At 42.3% G+C, this 27,015-nt stretch overlaps 1 protein-coding gene across 2 annotated transcripts in view; it reads right to left on the reverse strand.

The window, feature by feature from the left end:
- Positions 1-24,470, reverse strand: part of ATP2A2 (ATPase sarcoplasmic/endoplasmic reticulum Ca2+ transporting 2) — a 44,159-nt gene extending 19,689 nt beyond the window's left edge. Inside the window, exons 1-6 of one of the 2 annotated variants that reach the window (XM_041410461.1) lie at positions 23,694-24,469; positions 22,581-22,598; positions 22,407-22,489; positions 15,334-15,438; positions 11,605-11,743; positions 1,411-1,491 (exon numbers count right to left, since the gene is read on the reverse strand). In XM_041410461.1, the coding sequence (XP_041266395.1) occupies positions 1,411-1,491; positions 11,605-11,743; positions 15,334-15,438; positions 22,407-22,489; positions 22,581-22,598; positions 23,694-23,811 (544 nt within the window). In that variant the 5' untranslated portion in view covers positions 23,812-24,469. Of the gene's footprint in view, positions 1-1,410; positions 1,492-11,604; positions 11,744-15,333; positions 15,439-22,406; positions 22,490-22,580; positions 22,599-23,693 lie in introns of both variants that reach the window. The other variant, XM_041410460.1, reaches the window with a different exon arrangement.
- Positions 24,471-27,015: the final 2,545 nt, after the last annotated feature.

Here is a 27,015-nt window from a genome sequence, read left to right on the forward strand (position 1 = left end):
GATTATAATCTTAGAAGAGATTCTGTATCTGGAGTCCTGAGGGAATCAAAAAGTTACAATCTTCAGCTCTGAAATTTTTAGGAAGTCAGAATTCTTTCTTCAAATGATCTTAATTTAATTGTTTATGTGAAACAGGAAATACTTCAGTTGGCCAAGAAAACCAAATGTCTGGCTTTTAGCAAAAATTCTGTAGCAGTTTCTACAAGCATGTCACACAGGTATAGAAAGGTTCCTTTTCTTTAAGAGCAGGTGTTCACTGCTACACCAGATTTCACAAGGTGGTGCTCTCAGCTTCAGTCACTGAGTTACACACTTTGTGTGAGCTCAAGAGAGCCAAAGCTTCCTCCCTTTAAAGGGATTTTGTTGAGCAGCATCTCACACCTCAGTCCTATTTCATCTGACAGGAGACTTAAGCATCAACTTGGCTGAAAACAGCAAAGTCTTCCATTAAAACAAGAATTCAGTTCCTTAAATAAAGGCAAGGAACAGTCCCTTTTTACAGAATTCTGATGGGCTATTTGTACTTATTCCAGCAGCTTTACAGGCATGGAGTGCATCCATTTTCCTATGCTATACATAAGTAAAGCTTGATCAGTCTTGTGCTATTCAGGATCTGTGGTGAGAAACTCTGGAGCCTGTTTCAAGACAGATTCAAGGATAAAAAATAGGCTTCCTATGAATACTTTACTGTTTTAAAATTCAGAGCTAGTTAACAATAATTTATGCTACCAAAACAGGCAGACAGATCTCCATGTTCTAGCTGAAAGAAAACTGTCGTAGCATGCTTGGTTGATTCCCAGCTTCTTTCCTATATTCAGAAGTGCTGCTACTTTGTTTTGTTTTCAACAAATCTGAAAAGGGCTCTAAAAATAGCTCCTGCATTTGAGGGCTGGTATCAGAAAACACACGGATGTGTGTGCACAGAATTTGAGCAAATAAGGCTCGAGTGCACTGAGTCTTTAGTGGCAGCAGCTTAAAAGCTGCCAACATTGCAAAAGTTGTTCTCTGCTGCTGCAGAAGACATTTAGTAAGATTTACATACTTTCATATTGGAGTGGTGACATGATGTTCAAACCTAGAAGACTCCGTGAACTAGAAGAGAAATCCATTTTTAAATAAAAAAATAGAATTAATTTCCCACAAATTGCTTGTGTCTGTTGGGGAAAGGGGAAGGCCAAAAAAGCATTACAAGACTCAGTAAGAATGTGCATCCCTCTAAAGGGAAAACAAAGCCAATGATGAAGCAACACATTCAGCCACTCTAGAAGTTACCAGATCAGAAATTTACTGCACTTGAATGCACAGAACTTCAATAGCTGCAGGCTTGTTTCTAATGGATCATTGCAAAGAAATGGTGAAAAGGCACTTTCAATTATGCACATAATTACATAAAAGTCACCGAAACTGTACCTGTGAGAATTGACTGGTCTACCCTTAGAGTTGTAGATTTGATAGAAGTAATTCTTATATCAGCAGGAACCTTGTCTCCAACTACAAAGAAATGACAAGACAAAGTCAGGATTTTGGTGTTTGAGAGATGACTGAGCAAGTGTCCCTTCCCTCCACCAGCCAGAAAAATGACTTTCCAGTAACTGCACAGATCTGAGATCACCAGCAGCTCCTTGCTGCTTTTGAGACTTGCAATACTTCCATTTTCTGAGTATCCAATACACCTTGGCAATTGAGACTTGCCCCTACCTAACCTCCAAGAAAGAAGCTGTAAATCACTGGATTGTTTTTCTAACCACATGGCCACTTGAAAGCAAAGGGAAAACGTTCTCAAGAGCAAGATATCAATTTCAGAAGACATATTTATAAACAATCAAAACCCGTAGCTAAGGTGAATCAAGTTCCCTTTTCAGAACAACTGGTCCTGCAGAGTCTTTTAGTTGTTTTCTCTATGCCCAAAGTGAGTCCTCTGCTCTCCAAAAATCACATTATCCACATTTATTTATCTAGAAAACTAGAAGAAGTTGTATTTTCCTTTTCTTTGGCACCAATTGTGAGAATAACTTGCTTCTGCAAATATGCTCTTGTAATGTTACACTTTGAATTCTGCCAGATGTTTCAGAGTTGGAAGTTAACCTCAGATCACACAGTAGCTTTATTTTCCAGTAATGCTGCTCTATTAAATAACCACAATTCATATCCCAGTTACAATTTTCACAGATCTGTTGTGTTTATCTTGTCATGCACATTTCTACTTTGCAAAAGAGAATACTGAAGGAAAAAAAAAATAAACAATCCATAAAAAACAAAACATCCACTAACAAGTGCTTGAGACACCAAGGCAGCAGATGATGAAAGTTAACACCACACTCCTAAAAATGGCAGTGATAAATCCAGTTGTCAGTTGAGCTCCAGCATCCCTAACATCTCAGCATTAATTCTCCCTTCCTACTTCCTCTCACACAGCTTTTCCTAGTTTTTAAGAAAAAAGCTAAAGCTCTACCATTTTGTGCCTACTGCAAATAAATGCTTCATGCAAATCAACTTGCTAAAGCATATTAATGAGGCACATTTCTGATTCACATGAAGGGGTTCTACATTCTGCATGTCAATATTGCTAATTAACACATGATTGAACACTCCTAATGTAATTTAACACTGGAAGCATTCAAGTGTCAGCTATATTATTATAAAATAATGCAAAGAAATAAAGAAGGGTGAATAACTAACTAAAGACAGCTGATCTTTTCAGTAGGTGGAATCTGTGTCCCCGCAGTGAAATTAAAATAAGCTGCAATTCCTGCAGGAACTGCTTATGCAATCAGCAGCAATAATGCACATTAAGAAATAATATCATGAAAAGCTCTACAGTGGTGTCACAGCCTTGGCTCATCCAACCCCTCACACCCTGGAGTGCAAAACTGTGGAACAGAACCCTGAAGAGGAGAATGAAGTGCTGCTTCAAACGTTAGGAAAACTTGCCTCACGTGACTTCCTGTAAATTCAGAGGAACTCCAACCACTAAAACCAGCAAAACATTGTACAGTTTTGCCTGTGGAGTTAGATGTGTGTTTTTGTGAGCGTGTGTACATGAAGGGACAAAAAACCAGCCACAAATGTGTCATTATACCATGTGAATACTAATTTAAGCCACAATGCCCTTGAGCAGCAAGAGAAAATAGCCTTAGACAAACGGCGACCTAGGCCAAAAAAGGCAAAACTATTCAATTGCTCTGCTGGTGTCCTGAGCAGGGTTATTTGCAGGGTTATTTGCAGACACACAGTAGCAGATAGGGCTGGACAGGCCAAGCCCTCATGAGCTGAGAGGTCTGGCAACCTGCACCAGCATCCTCAGAGCGCTGCAGAACTGCAGGCAGCCACAGGCACCACGCCTGGCAACGCTGCTGCAGATGCGCAAACAACACAAGAAGCTGTTGGAAGAACAATCTTCAAACTTTCAAGCAACTGGACAGAACATATGGCAAAGTTCACAAGTGATTTTCTAACCTACTTCTGAACTGCTCCAAGTTGTTCAAACTCAATATTCACAAGACTTAAAATACTTGGAGAGACCCCTCTAACAGGCTGTTGATATCCAACATCACTATTTCCATGAAAACTACCACTGTTGCTATCAATTGCCTGAATCACCAGAACTGAAGTGTTAAATTTATTATGACAGGGCAGCTTTATAAATTTATCTCAACGATTTAAGGTAAGACACATTATTCACTCACCCTCTCTGAATGTGAAGGCTGTGGTAAAATATTCAAGGCATTTCCAATAGGCAGGAAAGCTGGATGTCAGGGTCAATTACAGAGACATTTTAAACAGCTCTTTGCAAAATAACAAATATGAGACTAAGTCATTTGTAGTCTTGAATATACTTTCAAGAGCACAACTGAAACTGAATATAAATAGGAAGTCATCCTATGACAGAGAGGAACCACAGGACATTTTCAGTGAGCAGTGTACTACAGATCTCATCTACAAAGAGAAGGCTTTTTCAACATACACTTTAAAACAGGGAAAAAATGGGAGATTGTTGCTGTTTTTTGGAAGGCTTTTAAAAATTAATACAATTCAGTCCACAGAAGCAGTGGAAGTAATACCCAAGGCTTGAAAGAAAGAAAATGAGAAAGTGATTACGTGTTTGTGTTGCTCAGCACAGAGCTGCTACAGTAAATGATATCATTCCATAGTCTGACATCTAAAATAAAAAGTCAGTTGCAGAAATATTTTCATCCATTATTTCAACCCAAGTTTTTAATCCTAAATAGTCCCTTGATTTCTACAACAGCTCTGAAGAAATAAAATAAGCTGCTTTCAAAACTGCCCAGGTACATGCTCTGAAACATAATGTAGCCAAATACACAACTACTGATTAAAACAGCCCCACCAGCTCCAGCACTGACTGCTGTTTGCAGGAGGGAGAGAAGGGTTTGGTTTGAACTATTACAGCTTTACCCACAGAATCCTTTTATTCATGCACAGAATTTTAGAATTTTAATACAGAGCTTCAGCACACAATAAATGAGTGTGTAAAAACAAGCTGGTTGTGACAGGGGGTTAAAAAAGATAAATATCCATTTTATTTAACTGTGCATGAGTCTGTACTGAAACAGTCAATTTACAATTTCTACTCCTTGGTAGAAATTGGAGCAGTACTTTGTTGCAATAGGAATTTAAAGTTTATGTCAATTGCTTTTTCACTGTAAACAGGGATAATTTAGTACTTCCAAACAGTGGGCTCTTCAGCCACCTAACCAGCAATGCTCCCTTCCAAAATTCCCACTGATGACACCCAACCCTGCAGCCTCCCCAAGCTCCCAGCCCTTTTCTTCCTGCCCCCAGTGCTGTGGCAGTGTTATGGATCTACTTCCTACCATAGGAACAATCACTGACAGATATCTGATTTTTACACAGTCCAACCCTGCTTCTCCACAGACTTGTCCCAATTTGACTTGAAGTACAGAATGTTTTATTAAGCAACCTGAGTCCCAATTTTATCCTTGGCACTAAGTCCTACAGTGAAATGATCATTACCTGGGTGTCTCAGGGAAAGGGGTATCAGTATTTGAGCACTGATATCCCTCTCAATACTTTACCAGTTTCCAGCACAGCAATAAAATGAAATATTTCATTTCAGAATTCTGTCAGACAATGGTTTGAGACACTCCCTGGGAGACCTCTACAGCCAAAATACAATATTCATTTTGCATGCTATGGCAGTCTGTGCTTTAAGCTGCTCAGGAAGATGGGCAGAAGTGATGGGACACAATGAAGGTGGAGGGAAAATAACTATTACTTCTGGGTATTAAAAAAGAACCTTAGACTACAACAGGACCATACTCATCTTTCAAGTCTCAATTATTAGACCACATCTCAATACAGTCTATTGAGATCCATATTCCAGATTTTCTAATCAAAACTGCTGGTGGCAGTGGGCTCAGGAAGCAACACCAACTGTACCCCAAAAGCCACCATGCTACAGAACAGCCCTCAGAACAAAACTGAGGCTTGAAAGGTGTACTTTGAACACCAATATCAGCTCTGTTAACTCTGACCCCTCACACCCCTGGAGACATGCTCAGGTTTACAGGCAGGGACGTTATAAAAAGTTTTGCTTCTTTTTTATGTTAATGTGTTACAAGAACAATTCCTCTTCTTTGCAAAGAAAGTGATCTGTTTGCAGCAAGTCCCTCTTTGTGATCACAGCAAATGGAAGTAATTCCTCCTGTAGATATCAGAGGAGCTGTTCATATACAACATGTACCTCACACTTTATTAATGTTTATCATTAACCAAAGCCAGAGTCACCCTGGATCTGCTATCAGCACACTGGGGGGTGGAACTGGACTTTACTGTAATAAAGATTATCAGTACAGCTCCAATTATTCCATAGCTGAACCATTTTTGAACACAAACAGTTCCTGAAACTGAGTAAAAGCATCCCCAAATTGCCAAACGTTAAGAATTGAAATGAATTGAATAAGATTTAAAACAACAGATGAGGGATGCTTCACACTTCAATCAACAGAACTGAGGATTTTCTGAATGTTGAATTGAGTATTGCTGGGGACAGTAATATTTAAAGCTCACACTTGAACAGAACAGTTTGCTTTTATTTAGAGGTAGAGCTACTCCAACACAACTGGTTTTTGTATTAAACTTCCTTAAGACAAGCTCAGCTTAGCTCCTCTTCCCCCCTTGTACACAGACAATCTCACCTTCCCATTGTGCTTGATTTCCTCAGACCATCAGAAACACAATTTGTCTTCCATAGTAACAGCTTTTATGTATTTAACACTTCCTGAACAGGGCATAATAAAATGGTACCAAAAATCAGAAGCTCTACAAAACAGGAACATAATCGAGTCCATCTACACTTTCATACAAGGCCAAGAATGTCAAAGTGTCAAAATTAGAAGAGAGATTATGAACCAAATTTTAAGTCTGAGTTTCCACTCCAAACCAGGACGGTAAAATTTATTTTCCATCGAGACAGATACACCAGCAAAGGTCCAACAGTTGTAACCATAGCAGTAAAACAGGACTTGCTTTCAATAACAGGGTGACAAAAAATACATTTAAATTAATTTTTTGCATTAGACAACGTGCATGAAATAGCCTCTATCACCCACCTTTTACATTCTGGGTAAACAGAAAATATCCCCAGAGCTTACTGTGGAGTGTATGCAAGGTGTGAGTATCCTAACCCAGGAATTGTTCAAGGCAGAGGTCAAGAAAAATTTAAACAACATACATATTGTTTTCTTTTAAAGGAAAGCCAAAAGGGCAGAAAAAGTTTCGCTTTCTGGGAGCAAAGTAAAAGCTAAGGTTGAGAAAAATGGAGATACTGTGTTAAACAGTACATAAGACTCAAATTTTCTTAAACTTGTTTCTTTTCATTCTCTAAAAACAGACTTGTCATTCTCTCTGAAGAGGGCACCAGAACATTAGATAAGATGTGCTGATGGACAGGGACCCTGCTTCTAACTTTGCACTCATTTCTAAACCACATTTGTCTAGTTTTAGCTTTTAATTAGTGGATCTATTTATACCACTGCTACTAGATGGAAAACTCTTGTGATCAGCCTATAAAAATATCTAATAGCAGAAAGAACAGACTGGTAAGTTAAGCTTCAACTTAAGCCAGGTCAGGTAGAGAAGAACAACTTCTGCACACCAAAGCTGAAGTCCTGTTTCCAAGTTATGCTGCATTGGGGTAACAGAAGAACCAAAAGTCAGAATTCTGGAAAGTGCAGCAAAGTTTCAAGTGCAAGTTTTCCTTAGTATCAAAAAAAACCAAATAAAAAACCCCCCCAAAAAAACCCATACAAAAGAGTTTCCTTTGCCAGGGTAATACAGGAGTAACTGAAAATTACCTTCATGTCCCAAGCTTTTTGTTCAGTACTATTTGTCCTTATAATAAAACCCACTCAGTATCAGCTCTGTCAGAGTACAGAATATCAGGTATGTTCTCAATTTTCAAGCAACTAAACCAGAAAAAGTTTTACCATTTTTACCAAAGAGTTTGGTAACTCTGAAGGAAAATGCTACAAGAATTGGGGTAAAAATTGGAAAAGTGTTTTGCAATATTTCCAATGTGTGTTAAAAGTGACACAAGTTTAGGCTGTGCCCTGAGGTGAACCTCACACAACTCCAGACTCCAGTGAAGTATGGAATGGACTTTGGACTGTCTGGTTATCCCCAGGCTGCCTCTGATGTGCTGGCCAAAATGTTCACTGAAGCAGATTTATGCACTACTTGTACATGTATTTATTAACCACTGATCTTACTTTTATGGTTCAAAAGTAGTACTTCAGGGAAAAAAAAAGTAAACCTGCATCTCTAGCAGTGAGTCTGAAAATCAACCCTAGCTGTGAGGAAAGTAACACAGGCACAAGGACCCAGATGTTTTGGAATAAGACCTGCAGCACCTATGTTTTCAGTTGTACCACCAGGGAGAACCTAGAGCTCTTCACAACCACATGGCAGTGACACAATTCACATCAAGAATCTTCCTTCCTGACCTTCTTCATCCCAAAATTCATCTTTATTTTATTATAAGGCACCCAAGAATCCTGAAGTGCTCTGCAGTTGGAATTAAAAGCCTTGAAGTAGTTCTTGCCTACTCTGTGCCAGGTATAAAACAAAGTTTTCTGGAATATACACTAATTTAATAAGCAACAGCTTCTGGCAATTCTGTGTATATTTTTAACATGTTGAGTACTTACAGATACAGTAAGAGATGACAAGAACCATCCTTCAGAAATTCAGGGAAAAGAGGAACTACTGTGGCTGCGCTTTGGTCATTTACTGACTGCAACTATTGAACTTTCATTTATTAAATTACAGAAACTCAGACACAGTATCTGCTCCAGAAATTTTAGACAGGAAAATAGAGTGGAAATGAACAAAGGTCATTTCTGCTCCCAAATGTGCTTCTATTAAAAGAATACATGATTTACAACCAGTTTATCCCAATTATTCAGGCTAACTTCATACAAACTTGTAAGAAGTAGGGCCATGCTATTCTAAATTTCTCTTTAAAATGTCACTTTAACCCAGCAGACCAAAAACTTAACTAAATCAAAGTGTATCTAATCTATTAAGATAGCCCCTGGTTACAGATTTAGAGTGTACCCTGCAATTAACTCCAGCTTCTACAACAACATGATAATCCATTTAAAGGCAAGCAAACTGAAAAGCCATGTGAGGACAGCATCTGGCTGTCTGTCACTTCATCAATTCTAGGAAAGACTCTGCAGCTCAGTAACCACCACACACTACAGCTCTGAGAACCATGCCCACCACAGGTCTGCAAGCAAATTTAAGGCACACTTCCCAAACCTGTGACCCAACATCCCTAAGAGCTCCTGTTCACTGTACAGTACCTTTCCACCACCTCTGCTGAAGTGAACAAGGAGGAAAGTCCTTGTAACAACATGCAGTAAAGAAATGAATACCTGCATGTATCAATAGCAACCTAGCAATCCCAACAATGAAGTTATCTCTGTGTCAGACCCACACACAGCTATTTCAAATTAGCAAAGCTGTTACAGCATTAAATACAACTATTTTGCAAGGGATGACTTGTAGAAATTTGTTCACTATTAGCTATCAGCACAGGGGAGAAACCAATCACCTGGCTGTTTATGCCACTGGGCTGAAAGAGATTTGCCTGGACACAGAAATGTCGTTGGCACTTGGCCAGGAATTCCAGAGCCAGATATGTATCCCAGCATGAAGGGCTCTGTCACTTCCCTACAAGGCCATCTTTTTGCAAAGCACATGTCAAAGGCCATCACAGTCCTCCTGCACTTGAGGCACAGGCATGCACAGAGTCTCTCTCACCTCCAGGTCTTGACACCAATGCTGGGACACAATGCATTTAGTGGCTTTTCTCTGTTTGCTCTGTGGCTTTTCTCAGTTTGATTACAATTAAAACTCATCATTGTCTAGCTACAAGAATTTGCTGTTTCAGTGTCAGAAGTTGTGTTACACTGAAGCACTGATTTCTCTAATAAACATCCACATGACTTATAATCAGCTGCAGCTTCAAGTGAAGGTAATTTAAGTGTATTGTTTGATCCACAAATTTAAGTGAGTATTTTACCCAGAAAAGCTTCTACAATCCATCTACAAGCCAAACTACCTATCTTAAAGGACAATCATAAAATATGGATATTTTTTGGGTTTCTACAAGAGCATACCAGCTTAAGCTTGTCCTCATCATAAAAAAATAATAAATCAACATATTCTGGGCTATCACTCATTGTTCTACAAGCAGATTTTAACAATGCAATAGTAACCCTATGATAAAGAGGACACTATGCTAGTTAAAGGCAGCCTGATGTTACAGGCACATTGGTTATTCCCAGTTCGTTTTTCTCCCTCAGACACAGGCCTTTTAAACAGAGTAATTGATTTTATTGGTACTGACAATATACAGCAGGTAAGTAAAAGCCCACACATCCCCCAGGTGCTCTCATACAGAATAAAGGCAAAGCTAAATTTGAAGATGAAAACACAATCTGCATCTCTTTTGAAACAGCAGTGAATCAAGGAGAAAGTGTTCTGTGCTCTGTATACACGCCAGAGCATCAAAATCCAGCATTTCTCCTCAGTGATACCCCAAACCAGTGCAAAACACACAGTCATCAACTCCCAGTTCTACCAACTCTGCTTTGAAGTACCAAAAACCACAACCCGAGTGTATTCCCACGATGAAAACTCCTTCCAAAACCACCATTCCATTGCTGACATTTAAAAACAGGATAAGGATTTGGCCCAGCCATCTACTGCAGAGTCTGTAATTGATACAGTTCTGTTTGCCTCAAAAGGACACGCCATCCACAGCAGAAACAACCCCCCTTGCAGAGCACAGCTCTGGCCCTGCAGAGCACAGTCACTGACAAGGCATCACAGTGCACCCTCCATTTCACTATCAGCACTTTGGATTTGGACTTGTAGCTGAATCACCCTGTGCACAAAAAGGGGCTTGAGACAGGGCTCAGCCAACGTTGAAGTTTCTCAAGGAATGAAAGCTGGGCAGGCAGCCAACAGCAACTTCATTCTGAGTGCACACTCTCTTTGCCTGCTAATTAAAACAGGAGGATAGTCAAGTTTAAGGGTATATATTTATCTCCTCTTGAGACAGCTACCACCTCTGAAATCAAAGTGACACTAAGTTTGATGTACACCCTGCATTGTTCCCAAAGGAAAAATCACTCAGTTAACAGTTGATAATGACCTACAAAATCTGAACATGCAACACTCCTGACACTCAGCAAGAGCCACCTAGTTTTACCTGGGAAGGAACAGTCAAGCCCAGTTCAGAGAAAAAGTTACTACTATGGCATTATCACCAAAATGATGGAGTTTTAGCTAGAAGTATATAATCCTTCTATTTTTGCACCCCTTCCAGACAAAGACAGCTTCTAGAGCAAAACTAAGATATTACAAAGCTCTAGGCAAAAGTCCAGGCTTTTAAGACTGGCACTTCAAAAGCTTACCCAGGAGAAACAGGGAGCTCTACTCTGCATAGCTCATGTATTTGAGATCTATACAGCAAATTGTCAGAAGGAGCAATAAAGAATTGTGAAAGATGAGAAAACAGTGAAGTCACGTGCCAGTCACACTTGCTGAGAGGACAGAAGACATTTGTGAAGAGAAGTTCAAAGGCACTGCTACTACAAGTCTAAGAGCTGGAGAAACACATTCAGATGAAATAACAGAAGTGACCAAAAAAAATCTCAACACTCCCAAACCTAAGGAAACTGCAGACATTTCAACACCAGGAACAACATCTATTTTGTGAAAAGACAAGCCTTAAGACACTCTGAAACCAGACACTAGAAAACAGAATTTAAATTTGTGACAAGTGATAAAACCACAACTCCAATTAAGATGCCTTACTTTCAGACCTACCAATTAAACTAAGTGGCAATTTGAAAAATAATCCCCTCCATACACATGTACATTTAAGGTAATTACAGATGAACAGGAGCAAGATTGTTCTTAAGTGAAGCATATACTAAGGAGTGTTTGAAAACTCCCCCCCAGGGCCTCAAATCATTAAGACAAAGCCCCACAGCAATTTTACATTAATATGCTAATGCCTGCATGCACCACATAAGTGGGTCTTACCTGCCACTTCCACGATATCACCCGGGACAATGTCCCTTGCTTTAATCCTCTGGACACTTTTTCGGTCCTGTCGATACACTTTGCCCATCTCTGGTTCATATTCTTTAAGAGCTTCAATAGCATTTTCAGCATTTCTTTCCTAAAAGACAGCAAAAAAGTGTAATATTGAAAGCACTCAAGGAAAATAAGCCTGTCATATCCGATTTTCCAAAAGCATTATCATATGAATGCTACCAACTCTGCTCAGCTATATTTCTTCATACAGAACATTTCGTGTCCCCTCCCCTTAGGAGGTTGCTGACTGGGAATCATTAGAGTATAATTCAGGTGTTTGAGGGCCTTTAGAACACAGAAATTGTTTATTTCAATGCTGCAACGTTTTCCATCAAGAATATTCACTGTCTTGTTGCAGGGAGGCCACACAAAGAGTTCCATGTCACATATGGATGCTTTTTGACACTAAAAAAGCACTAATCAGAATCAAGATTTGTGGATGTAGGTGTTGGCTGTACCTTGGCTGGAGCAGCTTACACTCAGCCTGGAGTGAACCAGCACTGCTGAATTTCATTTACTGACACAAATCAAGGATCAAGTTATGATGAAGCCAACTTATTATAAACTTTATTTCAGCAAATCAAGTCATGTTGAAGTGAAATTAAAGCATACAGTAGAAACTTCCCCAGAATCTCCAAACAATTTACAAACTCAGACGAATCCCCATGCAGGAAAACTTTTTGATTTCCACTGACACATCAGCTTTCCTGTCTCAGCTGCAGCCCTCTCACTGAGCTCTAGCAGAGATTGGTATCAGCATTGTGATGCCACCTGGATAAAGAACAACTGCAGAAACCAGCAGCTTATCAGTGCTCCTTCTCCAGCTCTTGGAGAAGGAACTTATTTTCCATTTCCCTGCCTATTGACAAGAACAAACGTCATTTAGCCCTGATAATTATAGATAATGGTAGAGTGCACAGAGCTTATAGAACATCTGCCCTTCAAATATACATCAGCCTTTCCAGATAATAAAAAATCCCTCCTTCCTTCTGTCAAAGCAGAAACAAAACCATCAGAAATTCAAAAGTTGAGGAACTCACAAGTTCCTTGTAACAGTGCAGCTGAAAATGACAGCTACCAGAACTACCTAAAGGAACTAACAATTACATGGCATAGCTCAGGGTCTGGCAGGGCCCATACCAGCACAGAGCCATAAAACTGCAAACAATACCAGCCCCATATTCCACCAGGTGAATTAATTCTGCCCCTCAGCACTAGAACAGCAACAATGCTTTTCTATGGACTATGAGTCACTGTGAGGCAAAACCTTCAAGCCCCACAAAAAGAAGGCTACTTCAACAGAACTTTTTCTTCAAAATGGAGAAATAAAAACTCAGAATTTTGGCCAGGTGGCCAAGAAGGCCAATGGCACATGGCTTGGAGCAGAAGTAGTACAGCCAGTAAGATCAGAGCACAGGGGATGGGCACTGCTGAGGCACCTCCAGCTCAGATTTGGGCATCTCATGACAATAAGGACATGGAGGGGCTGGAGCATGACCAGGGAAGGAAACAGAGCTGGGGAAGGGTCTGGAGCACCAGGAGCACCTGAGGGATGACAGCTCAGACATCTCATCTCATCTCCAGCTCAGTTTTGGGCAACTCATGACAATAAGGACATGGAGGGGCTGGAGCATGACCAGGGAAGGAAACAGAGCTGGGGAAGGGTCTGGAGCACCAGGAGCACCTGAGGGAGCTGGGGGGAACTCAGCCTGGAGAAAAAGAGGCTCAGGGGGGACCTTGTCACTCTCTAGAAAAGGAACAGAACAAGAATAAACATGCAGGTTGCACCAGAAATTTAGAATGGCTATTAGCAGCAATTTCTTCACAGAAATGTTGTCATGAATCCAAACAGGCTGCTCAGGAAGGTGGATGAATCACCATGCCTGCAGGTATCTAAGATGCACATGTGGCCCTCAGGGACATGGTTTTGTGGTGGCCGTGGCAGTGTTGGGTTACCAGTGTGACTTGATGATCTCAAAGATCTTTTCCACCCTCAACAATTCCACGATTCAGCTCATTCAGCCAGCTCACAGTGCTAGACTGAGTCTTTTTGCTGCAGTTTGCCTGAAGTTATGGTAGCCAGACAACCCTGCAGGCCCTGGAGCAGTGGCAGGTGCTCCTGGGGAAAGGTGCACGTGAGAGGAAAGGCTGAGGGTGGCAGAGCTGTGACTCAGTGCTCACATCTGGTACCTGTAGGAACAGATACATTTATGGGTGGAGACTGTGTACTGGGGCTGATTTTCCATGCCCATTGGAACAAGGGAATGAGTCACTTCATCTGGGCAGGCAGCAACTCTTTCACAATGAAGTTCCATGCATGTAGAAATATACACAGAGGTATTCTTTGCATACTATGACATCAGAAAAAAAAATCTGATTATTTCCTACAACAGGGAAACAACTGCACAAGAAAAATCCTCAAACTATAAAGACAGCTTTAACTTCCATTTCATGCTTAAAATTAGTACCTGCAGAACTGCAACTCACGAGTTTCATGTTAAACATTAACTCTTGCACAATTACTTTATGAAGACCTGAATATAAAATGTCATTTAAGAGAGCAGTGCTGTCACCCCTTGACCAACATTATTTCTTCCCTGCACACCTGCTCCAGCAGGGTGGCTCCTGATAAAAACTGAATTTTGAGGAACAGTCTTCAGCCAGCTAACCTGGGAAAGCACAAAGCAGAGAACAGGAATGGGCAGCAATGCCACTCAAAGCCACTTCTTCCAGCAGCCAGGGCCCTCTCTAATATGTTGTAACCTATTAACAGGACTCCTCCTCTTAATTTTTGTTATTTTGGCCAGTTTGATATTTTTTAAAGCATGAAGCCTCATGCACTAAGAGTGCAAGTAATTATGTCAGGCTAGCACCCTCACTTAGGAAAAAACCCAACAAAACAAACCAATCATACAAAGAACTTACAAAAAAAATCCTAGAACATTTTTTATATGCAGGGAAAATCCCTCTAACAAAACATCCACTGTCTAAAGTGAAGAAATTAGCAAAGTCAAGTGATATGAACATTTTTGTTTTGGCATCTCACGAAGTGTGATTTCATGTTATGATACTACTGTCTATATGATTTATAAAAAGGCATCAAATTAATGTCACCGCTGACAGTGTAGGAAAAGTTTTATAGTATTTAGATGTTTTCATCAGAAACTTGTGCCTTTTGACAGACATGCAGTCTTTGGATGTACACTTAACAGGTGACTGAACAGGGAGAATTAATACTGTATTAATAATTTACTAAAACACAACAGTTGTCTCAAGAGGAAACAGAAAAGAAACAAGATTTCCAGTGCTCCATCCTTTGTTCCTTAGTCAGGAAGCAAACCACTCCAATTGTTCTTAGCTTTGCAAGGCCTGATTTACTGCCTGAATTCAGGGCTTTATTCTAGCCTGTCTCCTTCATGTGTTCAGCAGTGTGTGGCCAAACACACTGATGGGCATTTTGCCTTTCTGGCAACACTTCTGAAGCTTTCATTTTACCTTTAAGTCAACACTTTCTGCTGAGAAGCTTTATGGTTTGCTGACTCTCAGGAATCCCAAGTTAGCAACACATCCTACTTGCTTTGTAAGAACACCCAACACCACAGGGTACAGCGCTTCCTCTTAAACCATAAAACCCCAAAACATTTGTGATTTGATGCTGTAAAAGTGTCTGCATACCTGCCACACTCCCACAATTGCATTGGCTACTAATATAAGTAAGATTACAAAAGGCTCTACAAATGCTGTGATTGTTTCTTCACCTTCTTCAAACCAGGCCAGGACCTGCAAGAGAAACACACAGATTTAAATTCCTGATTTACACAGACACCTTGCAAACTTTATGCCTGCTAAGTTTCAACTGCTCAAACTTCAGCAGTATTGGAAACCCCTAAATCTACCAAGTTTGTAGTTTTATAATTCATGAATGAGTTGGCAAAATGCAATGGAAAAGGAGGAAAAGAATCTTTACTAAAGCAGTACAAAGTTCATTTTAGAGGCTGCTCTTCTTTTAAAGGAGTAAGCTATTTATCTGGGAAACAATTGCTACTGTTGCTTCAGAAGTGAAAGGAGAAGTTGTGACAACAGTTATGACAATGAAAAAAAATTATTTAATTACTGTATAAAACAGGACATAGATTGGTTTGACTACTTAAAACACTAAAACCTTGCCAGAATCTGAATTTTAAGCAAGTTAACTGCCCTTTACCAGTAATTCAGCCAGACAAATGGAAACAGCTTTACAAGTTTTCAGTGAGTAGATACAAAAAAACAATCATCTTCTCATTTAAATACAAATAGTGTCATATTGAAGCATCTAAGTGAATGGTACTGTTATATCTGAAGCTGGATTGTAAACCAAGTAGCTGATAAAACCCAAAATTGGATTTTAAAAGCTAAATCAAACTTGAGGACTTGCATAAAAGGCTCCACATAGATTTTATTTTAATTCATTTGTTTTAAAAGTGCACTCCAGTGTTAGGTATCTGTCACTCATTTGACTTGAATGTGTCAGGGCCTCTGCAGAGTGCTGGAGCCACTGATGAAAAGTCAAGTTAACATGAGCAGAGAGGAAGAGCGTTTTCGTCAACATGTTGAGCAACAGGAAGCCTGGAAAGTGACAGTAAATAGGAACAACGTGTTGAGATAATTAGGGCTGGTAGTCAGGCAACAGCACTCTGAATCACTAGAAGACTGCAGCGAGCAAACTGCTACCAAAGCAAGCCCGTGATTCCACCAACATGCTGCTCCGAGCCATTGCTCAATTGTGAGACACTCCAGGATGTCAAAAGGAAGGAGCAGCAGCATGAAAGCCTCAAGCAGAAAACAGACTGTCAAGCAAATCCAAGGCAACAAGAAATTTTTATTACAAAGGGATAAACTTGTAAGATCCAGGTTGTGATTAACACGACTGCAACATTCCAACTGGTAACACAACACTCCGAGGGTCTGCGTAATCCCCCTGCAGAACAGATTTAGTTGGGATCTCTCCACACCTCAGTGCTCTCCAATCCCTGGAACAGCTCCTGCCATTTGTCCTGCTGGGGCAGTGGGACAGGCCCTGCTGTCCCTGCTCACCCCACACACATCCCTGTGTCACAGGCAGCCTCCCCCCTGCACCAGAGCTGCTGCTGCCCGGGGAGCTCCAGGAGAGGCCAACGGGGCATTCATTTCCAGATCTCTCAGCGTCACACACAAGGTCCCCTGTGTCACGGGCAGCCTCTCCCCTGCACCAGAGCTGCTGCTGCCCGTGGAGCTCCAGGAGAGGCCAACAGGGCATTTCCAGATCTCTCAGCGTCACACACAAGGTCACACGCTGCCAGCAGAATCTGTTTCTTCCCTCCCTTTTTTTATTGGAATTCTGTAGAGCCCACTTTGCTTCCAAACAAAGCAAATAAACTCAATTATGTTGTGATGTGCTTATCTGAGCAGGCACCTACAAAGTTAACTGGAATAAAACATCTGCTTTACATGATGTTAAACCAGAATATTTTCCGATTTAAGACTGTGTGTGCTGTAAAATAACATTGAGAAAGGCCACAACTTCCAGAGGTAAGGAAAGGAGCTACAAGGACAGCAAGATCCAAGTATGTCAAGGAGAGCCAAAATTAAGTTTTCAAGGGATCTTTTCTTTCCATAAGCCATTATTTCAAAAAGAGCAGATGAACTCAAATTAGAGATCCTGAGAGTATAGAGCATGAAAATTTAAATCGTCACCGCTGTTTTTTTGGGGAAATTATCAATCTGTGACACGACTAAAGTGAAGCATCTAGTTAACCCTGGAAGCCAGCAATACACATTTCTCTCTCCAGAAGTTTCTACACAACTTCTATCACTGGAACAACCCAAGCTGTAGTTCTAGAACAGTTTAGTAAACATAAGACATAAAATAACCGATACATTGCAAGTTCTTGTTTTTGCTATAGCAGACTACAGCTATATTAACACTTCACTTAGGATATTTGTGATACACAATACATTCTGTAACAGATCTGCTTTATTATTTGATAGCAGCTTGAAGTAAAAAAAAAAACAAAAACAAAAACAAAACAAAGGCAAGGAAAACAAAGAGGAAGTAGCAGAAGCAATAACAAATATTTAACTTTGCATTTTTAGTAACAACAGACCATATGCCTAGGCCTGGTAAAGACTAGACAATTCTTGTCCAAGTCACTGAGTCCTTGTCAGAAAGTTTCCACTAGCACACTTTTAAGACCCTGGAGAGGTTTACAGTGAGAGATCTCTTTTTTTTTTTCAATTTCTACTCAGAAGGGCCCCACCATGTTTAGCCCTAATCACTTAAATCTCACATGTAACAGCTTCATTTCCAGGTCATTGATCTCCAATGCTCTGGTCAGGCACTACTGTCAATAGGTAAAATCACCACCCATTTAAGAAAGAGTAGGAAGAATAAGAAAACAATAAGATAATTGCTCAAGAGAAATGCAAGCCTAAAAATATCAGTGAAATAATAGCAAGACATGAAAGCCTCATACAGAAAGCCAACACAAGCAGCTTAAAGGACAACTTTCTTTCAGCATATCTGCTTTAGGGCTGCCAGAGCTATGGCTTGCAGAGCCTCTTTTAAACAAAGCCTAATGGGGTGGACCTGCAGGACTCTGAGGCAAAAGATACACAATGACAGGCAAACAGCACTTGGTTATTTGCAAAAAGGGGACAGAGGAACAATGCCAAAGCAACGAGGTGAGCGCTGATGGAAGTGGCTGAAACAGCACGAGTGCCCCCACAGCTTTTTCCATTTCTACAACTGAAGGATCTCTATTCTATTGTCAGGGAAGTTATGGAGCCAAGTTGCCTCAGATGACTGTGTATCATTAAGTAACAACAGTTGAACTGGAGAATGGGAGTGTGGAGACAGAATTGTGTTGCCCAGCAGGCTGTACCCGCTCACCACTAACAGAGGAAAAGCAAATATTTTTGTTGTCAGCAACCAAACAGGGATTTTTGTTTGGTTTTCATTTTGACAACGGAACCTTAGAAGCAGGTTGGGAGAGGTAAGATCTCATCCCAACAAAAAGAAGTCCTGGATTAATTAAAGCAGGTCATACAAAAAGCATGGACTGCTTTTAAGAGTTTTCTTCTCACAGGATAACGTGATTTCAGTTTTAATATATTTTGGACAGAGTATCAACTACTGCTCAGAAACCCCTATTTTAGTGATTTCTCCTTTCAATACAAATTAGCTTAAAAATAAGCAGATGCAAACTATTTCAAATAGTGCTGTTCCATCCATGTCAGTTATACTGAACACCAGGTAACATATTAAAGAAAAACCTCCCAATTTTAGTTCCATGATTCAGTGGAGATTTTTGTCTGCTACACAAGGAGGTCCGGGGAAAAAAATCTCAAACACAAACCAACACATCTTGACCACATGTATAAGCACAAAATTAAGAATTTTACTGAATTCACAGACTGTAAGCACCCATCAATGTTACGCCATATTTCTGAAAATAAATATATTATTATAACAATAAGAGGAGGGAAAAAAAGATACCTGTGACCTACAGTTTAATTTTTACAACATAAAATAGAATCACAATGACTTCTCACATTTTTATCACCTCATGCTAATGAGCAATCTAAGTTTAGCTAAAAGCATGTCAGTGTCACATTTTACAGCAACCCTTATCTAGTGCCACACACTCACTGCTGCTGACCTTCACAGGTAGCTTTTGGGGTAATTTCAGGGTAAAGCTTGCAACACTGTTACTGACACATCCTACTTTTCCAAGAGGACCTTTGCTCACCTTTTACCACAAGCTAGGTTATAGTCATGCTAATTTACAGGCTATTACAACCTCTGGGATAAAGCACAGTGTATTGTTTTAATCTAAACACAGATATCCACTACTAGAAAACATTCTCAGGACATTCACTTCTAAGTCAGCTTAGGAATCAAAGGAATAATTGAGGGGAGGGAATGCTCTTAGGATGCTGTACAAATACTTCAAGGTTTGGTGGAGTTTATAGCCTACGTTGCACCTTGTAGGAGGAAACCCACTGTGTGATGCAGAGCTTAGACTGCAGAGTTCAGCACACACCACTGCTTAAAGCAGCCACACTTCACCAAGGAATTATTCTACATCAGATGCAGTTAACGTTTTGCAACTGTCAAAATCATTTATACAGCAAAGCAAGCTGTTCTTTTCAGTAAACACTGTAGATCTGAGCACATGCTACACAAGTATCAAGAATTAACAGCCACGAATACACTCCACAGGTTTATTTCTGCAGAGGCTTCACGGATCCAACAGAAGACCGAGACAAGTCTATTCACAGATCCATTTACTCACCATCAGAAATTATTTATACTGTTTCTCTTCCAAAGCCATACTTAAGGCTTTCACTAACCAGTTCTGACCTGGAATGTAGGACACAGGATCCACAGCCCACAAACACGCAGCATCTGACCCCGGCCATCAGCCTGGCTGGCACAGATTGAGCTGCTGGCTCCGAGTTATTTTACTGACACGTACCTGACAGGCAGTGTGGGAGCAGAGGGCACAAAAGGCACTCTGAACACAAGTTTATGCTCTGCCTAAGAAGGGATGTTTCTGCACAAAACCCAATGCAGGTCTCAGAGTTACAGATGTGTGTTACTGTGCAGGCAGTTCTAACGGCAATAAACTAATATGATTTATGATTGCAACACAACCACCATAAAAACTCCCTCAACACACACACAAAAAATTACCTATATACTTCGAGATCTTCTCTCTTATATCAGAATTCTAATTTTTCTAAACTGACAATATACAGCTGGTCAAGAACATCACGACTTAGGTGATGTAATTACATCCTATTTTTGCAGTAATGCAATCCTTGTACCAACATATCCAATGGTGCTTTACAGCTACTACAAAAGTCTGTATTATGCTTTCATCAAGAAAAAGTGTTAAAACCCAAGAAAAACATAACATGATCACCTTCTGAGCAAAGAAAATACCAGAAACAAACACAAAGGGGAAGAACTTTTAAAGTACCAAAATTATAATATATCTAGAGGGGTTTTAGTTTCCACCAGAGAAAAATCTTTACTTCTAACATCAATTTTGTGTGCCTCTGTAACTACAAAATAGAAGGCAGAAAAGGCAGAGCAGTAGCCCAAGGTCATGTACCATGTCAGCTGAACAGAAGCAGAGAACCCAGATCTATCCCACACTCCATTAGACTACAGTCTCCTCTTAATTAGATAGGAAAATTAACCATACTGAAAAAAGCAACTGAATTCAGCTACTAATCAAGTTTTCCAAGAGGACTCAGCAGTGTATGTTCTATGACCTCTGTCAGTCTGGTCTCATACTTACTCAGACTCAGTAATCAAAGCTTTAGTTTGGGAAATCTGATTTTTCACTTACTTGTTTATAATAAAAACAACTAATTTACTTTGGCACGGAACGCTAACAAACTTCTGTGCTGTCATTTGTCTCATGAGACGACAAACACTCCTGACTTTTCAGGAACAAAAAGACATCCCCTTCTCACCCTCTGTGAGGAAAAGGGGAAAGAAGAGGGGGGGAAAAAAAAAAGCTTTTGAATGACTGTTTATTCAATTTTCAATAGCCAGCCTGATTTCCTCTCCAGGAAACAGACGAGTGAGTGAAGCACATCTGTGTCCATGGTCAGGACTGATGTCACCAGGCACTGCTCAGCTGGTTCTGGTGAATTACAGACCCAAAGCCAGAGCCCTCTGGAAGGTGTTGGTGTGGGGAGAGCACAAACTGCAGCACCAGGGCAACCCTTCCCCCAGCACACAACAGCTCCAGAGCACATTCTCCTCTGCCCATCCTAATTAGCTTGCCCTTAGCTAAAGAGTCACCACAATTTCCACTCCCCCCCAAGAGCTGCAGCATTTATTTTTTTTTTCAAGTAGTTAATTACAACTCCAGGGCAAAGTCTACTGTAAACTTTTACTCCCTACCTAAACAATTTAATATTCTGCAAGCTTCTGTTTCTGTTGTCCAGCTCCCCAAGAAATACAGCCTTCACCTTCCCTCTCTGAGTCTTCACTCCGTTTTCCAGCTTTTCAGCAAGCACATACCATTTACACATAATGTAGGAAGATTGCCTAATTTTTTTTTTTTTTTAGAAAAAAAGGTTAAAAATGTTCTTGTTCTTTTAGTCCTGTATGCAATGCAAGATGTCCATTTAATGACTTGACTATCCAAAGGTCAGTTACCAAATTTGGTCAACAATGGTGCCATCACAGCCGTCAACATTCTTGTCACTGTCAAAAGCAGCAACTGTCACCTTGCTATTATCAGAAAGGGAAGGCAACTGGAATATTCGCCATGTAGATTCTATTTACAGTCTGCATTGCATCCAAAAATGTCTTCCAATGATTATACATCGAGCTTGATAAAGATTAACCCAAAGGCAAGAAGAATGTCCAGTTAAACGCTTACTTACTCAAGGTTAGTTTTCAAAGCCAACAGCAGCATTGGGAAATCCCACCTCAAATAAGCAAACTGGCTTGAATGAGAAGCACTTTTTAAAATACTTGTCTGGTGTAGTTATGTACTTATGACTCATGCAATGAAAGACTCCCCAAAATTTTTGTTGGCTAGCACACAGAAACCTCGTCACAAGGAACTAATTTAAGAGACAGCAATCTTGCATCTATCCAGCAAGAAAGAATAATTTCAGCGTGTACAGATCATATACATTGGAATATGTCACTCTGCCATACAGAACCCTAGGAAATAAAAAAATTAATAAATCATACTTACAAAAGATATGCAAGCGGCCAGCAACAAAATTCTAACTAGTAAGTCTTCAAATTGTTCAATCACAAGCTCGAGTAAGGTTTTCCCTGCAACATGTAACAAAGCCAATGAGTCACGCACACTTACAAAAATGAATTATCAACAAGAATTAGCAGAAGATTTCATAACCATGCTCACCTTCCTCTGCCGGCAGCTCTGTCAGTGGAAGATTTTTCCAGGAAGCATGTGAAAGAAAAGAAATCATCGAAGAAACACGTTAGAGCATTATCAGGCATCCACACCAGATAGTCTTCCTGAATTGCACGCTCAGCTGGGTTGGATTTGACAGACACACTGAAATCCCCACTAAGGCTGCTCTTTCCACCAGAGTATGTGAATGGGTCTGAGAGCTCTGCATTTTAAGACACATAAAGGTTCGCGGGAATGTGCCAAGGGTTATAATTCAGCCAAGTCATCACTCCAGCCAGCTGTGGGACTTCTGCTGTTGCTGCACACAAAGGGTCAAAGGCTTAAAACGCTTTTCAAATGCTTTCTGACAAAGCTTTTCATCCACATTCACTTAAAAAAAACCCCACAAACCATCAAACTTGGTTAAAAATATTTCAGATTCTTTCCTCCATTTTAAGGGTATGTCCTTATTTCTGCTCTCTCCTTTATGTTCCTGCAACTAGATTTAGTAACCCAAAAGGCACAAAAGCAGTGTTAAAGCTAAAAAAAACCACCTCCACCGTGTAATCTTTTCATACATTTTCATTTTTACACAGCGGCAAGGGAGTTCTGAAGGGACTAGGACCCCCAAGCAGTGAGGATTTTAAAAAATCGACTGAATTTTGTGTCCCGACTGGAGAGAAGAATATAAAATAAGGGGCTGAAAGGCGCTTAAAAGCTGGGGAAAATGAAGGTCAAGATGGGGAGGGGGGGGAAAAAAAAAAAAAAAAAAGAAGAAAAAAGGTAAATCCTAAACCCCAAAGCGCTTCATTTCAGAATGGAAGAAGGTTTCCCACCGTTACGGTGAAAGAGAACGGAGGTGACACCCTCCTCCCCAGAGCAGCCCTGCGAGCTCGGGATTGAAAGAAACCCACGAGGTGGAGTTCAAGTCAGCCATCTTCTCTCCCTCGCTCCTATTCCGGGTCCTGGAAGAGATGCCGGCTTTGCCAGAGCACACGCGTTAGGCCTCGCACAGGGCCCCGGCAGGGATGAGGGAGAGGACAGAGGGCTGGGGAAGGGAGCAGGGGGGGAAGAGGGCGAGCGCCGGCGGCAGCATCCCCGCGGCGGGGCCGCCTCACCTACCGTTGGAGCCCCATTTCTCCTTCAGCTTCTTCACTTGCTCGAGGCTGAGCCCGGTGCTCTCGTTGACGCCGAAATAAGCCAAAACTTCCTCCACAGTCTTTGTGTGCGCGTTCTCCATGGCTGGGGCAGGGAGCAGCAAATGGTGCCGTGCCTCGCCTCTTCCTCCTCCCTCTCCTCCTCCTCAGCGGCGGCGGGGGCGGCGGCGAGACCCCTCCTCAGCCCTCACCACCCCCGTGCTATCACCATAGACCCTCTCCCGCAGCAGAGGAGCCCGAGCACACCTCTCTCTTCGCGGAGGAGGCCGGGAGGGGCAGGAAAAAAATTAAAAATAAAAAAAAAAAAAGTCGCCTTTAAAAAAAAAAAATTTAAAAAAATAAAGCCCCCACCCCCCCTCCCACCCCTCACGCCTCCGAGGGAGCCGAGCCGCCTCTTCGGCGGGGACGAGGGACTTCGGGCTGGGAGCGCGCGGGCCCCCGGAGCCGCGGTCGCCTCGGGGCCGCGGCGGGTCCCTGCAGGGATGGGCCGCGTCCAGGTGGCCGAGCGGCCTCTCCGCCCGCCTCAGCGGCTCCGAGCCGCCCCCGGTAACGGAGGGCGATAACGGCGCGGGGGAGGAAAAGCCGCAGTTGCTCCGCTGCCCGCGAAGGGTCAGGATCGCCCCCTTCCTTCCTTCTCTAGCAGCCCGATCCCCCCCCGGCCGGCCCAGGCCGCTGTCGCCGTCACGGCTCGGGCTCCCCCGCGCCCGCCGCTGCCTCCGCTCGCTCCGGTCGCACAGCGGCAGCGGCGGCGGCGGCTCTAATGTAATTCGGGGGCCGCCCGGCGCTCTCTCGCTGCCGCGGCATGTGGACGCCGCTCATTGGCGGCGCCGGGGCGCGGGGCGGGTATGCTGGCGGCCCCGCCCGTGGGGCGGAGGCGATGGCTGCGGCGCGGCCCCTGCGCAGCGTCGTCCCGGTGTCGCTCGTGCTCCCGCCCGGGGCCCGGTGGCGGCTGTGCCTCACGCCGCGGTGCAGCCGCTTCTCCTGCGTACGGGGACAGCCCCGCAGGTGCGGTGGTCGCTTTCCTGCCGCTGCTGCCCCGGCGGGAACCGCCCCTGTCCCGGCCTCAGCCCGCGGTGAGGGGGAGCGGGGCGGCCTGAGGGGAGCTGCCCGCCATTGGGGTCTTGGCGCGGGGGCTGGCACGGAACTGCACCGGCGCGTGTCGCGACAGGAGCGCCAGCCGTCCTGTGAGCACTGCCCTCACCCTGTCGTGATAGCAGCCTCATCCAGTCCAGGGGTGAGTGTGGGGTTGGCCCCCGCCTCAGGAGCATCATCCGGTCAAAGGGTGACTGTGAGGCTGGCGCGCTCTGTCGCGACAGGAGCATCATCCGGTCAGAGTGTGAGGGGAAGGCCGTGGATTCTCCCTCTGGAGACGTTCCAAACCCACCTGGGCACATTCCTGTGTCACCCTGCCTGGGCAGAAGGTTGGAATGGGCGATCTCAGGGGCCCCTTCCCACCCTAAAGACTGTGATTCTGTGGGGCTGCACCGGCCTCTGTCGCGACAGGAGCCTCATGCATCGCGAGCGTGCAGAGCTGAGGGCCGTGTGCCTCGCTGCTGTGGCGGGGGTCACTCCCGAGAGGTCGTGCCCTGCGCTGGCCCTGAGCAGTGTCCCCAGCTGCCGTCGCACACATGCCGGTGACAGCACACTCAGCCTGGCGATAACGTGAGGGGGAACGAACTGCGCGCTGTGATTTCAGCGCGGGTGTGCGGTGAGGGACCGGCTTTCCTCAGCGCCGTGTCAGGCACTGAGCCGACAGAGAGCACAGAAAACTGTCTGATCCGCCCTATCCCAGCCGGTAATTTATGGGAATTTCAGTGAGCACGAACCACAGAGAAATCACTGCCAGCTGACATTAATACACCTGCAACGCACATGCACAACACAGCGAGCAGATAGGCATAAACACCTTGAAAACTTGGTTCCAAGCGATGTTCCTGAGTACATATGCCCGTGCAAATACCAAAGCTGATCCCTACGTGTGTGCTGGCTTACATAAATGCAGATCCTACCTACAATCTGCATTTCCACCGCTTACAAACCACCCACAGCACCACGCTATAAGAAACTGCGTGTCTGATCTGGAATGAAATATCTCAGTCTTACCTCTGTGCTAGAAAAGGGATGGAGAGGGGCAGCCCGTGTAAAATTATGGTATTTGTGGCCCTATATCCTTTCTGACAAAAGTTCACCTGCTCAAAAAGGCTCCTCTGTGAATGGCCAAGGTCCAAGGAAGGATAACTTGACAGCCTACACTTCACAGGGCAGTTCTGAATGAAAATTCCTGAGCTAGATCTGATGACCTAGTTCAGGTAAGGCAATCACTTATTCCATGCCATGCCCATATTAATTTCATCTTACTTATCAGCAGGATTAATCAGCATGGCCAAATGTTGCATCAGTACAGTTATGTTGCTTTTCATACATCACACTACACTTAAATAGACTTAACCTGTTACAGAGGTGAAGAATGTCAACATGACAGGTGCATATAATCCATACAATTTAATGTAATTTTTTAACCAGTTTTAATAATTTTCTTGATATGGCATGAACCTGTGATGCCACCATCCCCAAAACACATACATGTGCATATGCAACATTAAAAATACACTATTTCCACAATAATTCCATATGCAATAATGCCAGCTACTTGAATTAATGTATTTCACTGTCAGCTCAATGTATCTCTATGACTAGTTTTTTCTACCACATTAATAAAACCTGGATTGTATATAAGTTTTTTTTTAAAAAATACATTTACCAAGCATTATTTTTACACACGAGTATATTTACTAGCCTTCATATACAAGTACACATGTAATGGACTTGAAAGTCCTTCCTTTCATTTTCTTACTATTTTAAGGTATTACAATTAGGCATCTGTAACTATTCTCAAAACAAAATGACACTAGAAAGAAACCCTGGTCACATTTAATATTATTTGTATTTCTGTGTTGTATCCTATGTCATTCTTGGTTTCCTTTTTGTGCCTGTTTCCTAAAGTCCTTATGGAAAATTATTTTAAGCATACCAGAGGCATGGCACATGCAATTAGATCTTGGCAGAGGGTAGAATAAAGTAGTTACTGTGTTCTTTCTATCTAACTTGTTAACAGGAGGAAATGGTGCTAGGAAGGCAGAGCATGAATTCTAGCAAATCCTGGAGAACTCTTGGCATTCTCTGGGGTTCACTAGTTCAGCTGCAGTTTGACAGCTCCCATTCGTTGTTTCTCTCTCAGCCATTCAGTACAGAGAACTTGATTCTTCCCCCTTTTTTCCACCCTAGAT

Source organism: Onychostruthus taczanowskii, unplaced genomic scaffold, assembly GCF_017590055.1.
Source record: "Onychostruthus taczanowskii isolate IOZ18803 unplaced genomic scaffold, ASM1759005v1 scaffold32, whole genome shotgun sequence".
Taxonomy (NCBI): domain Eukaryota; kingdom Metazoa; phylum Chordata; class Aves; order Passeriformes; family Passeridae; genus Onychostruthus; species Onychostruthus taczanowskii.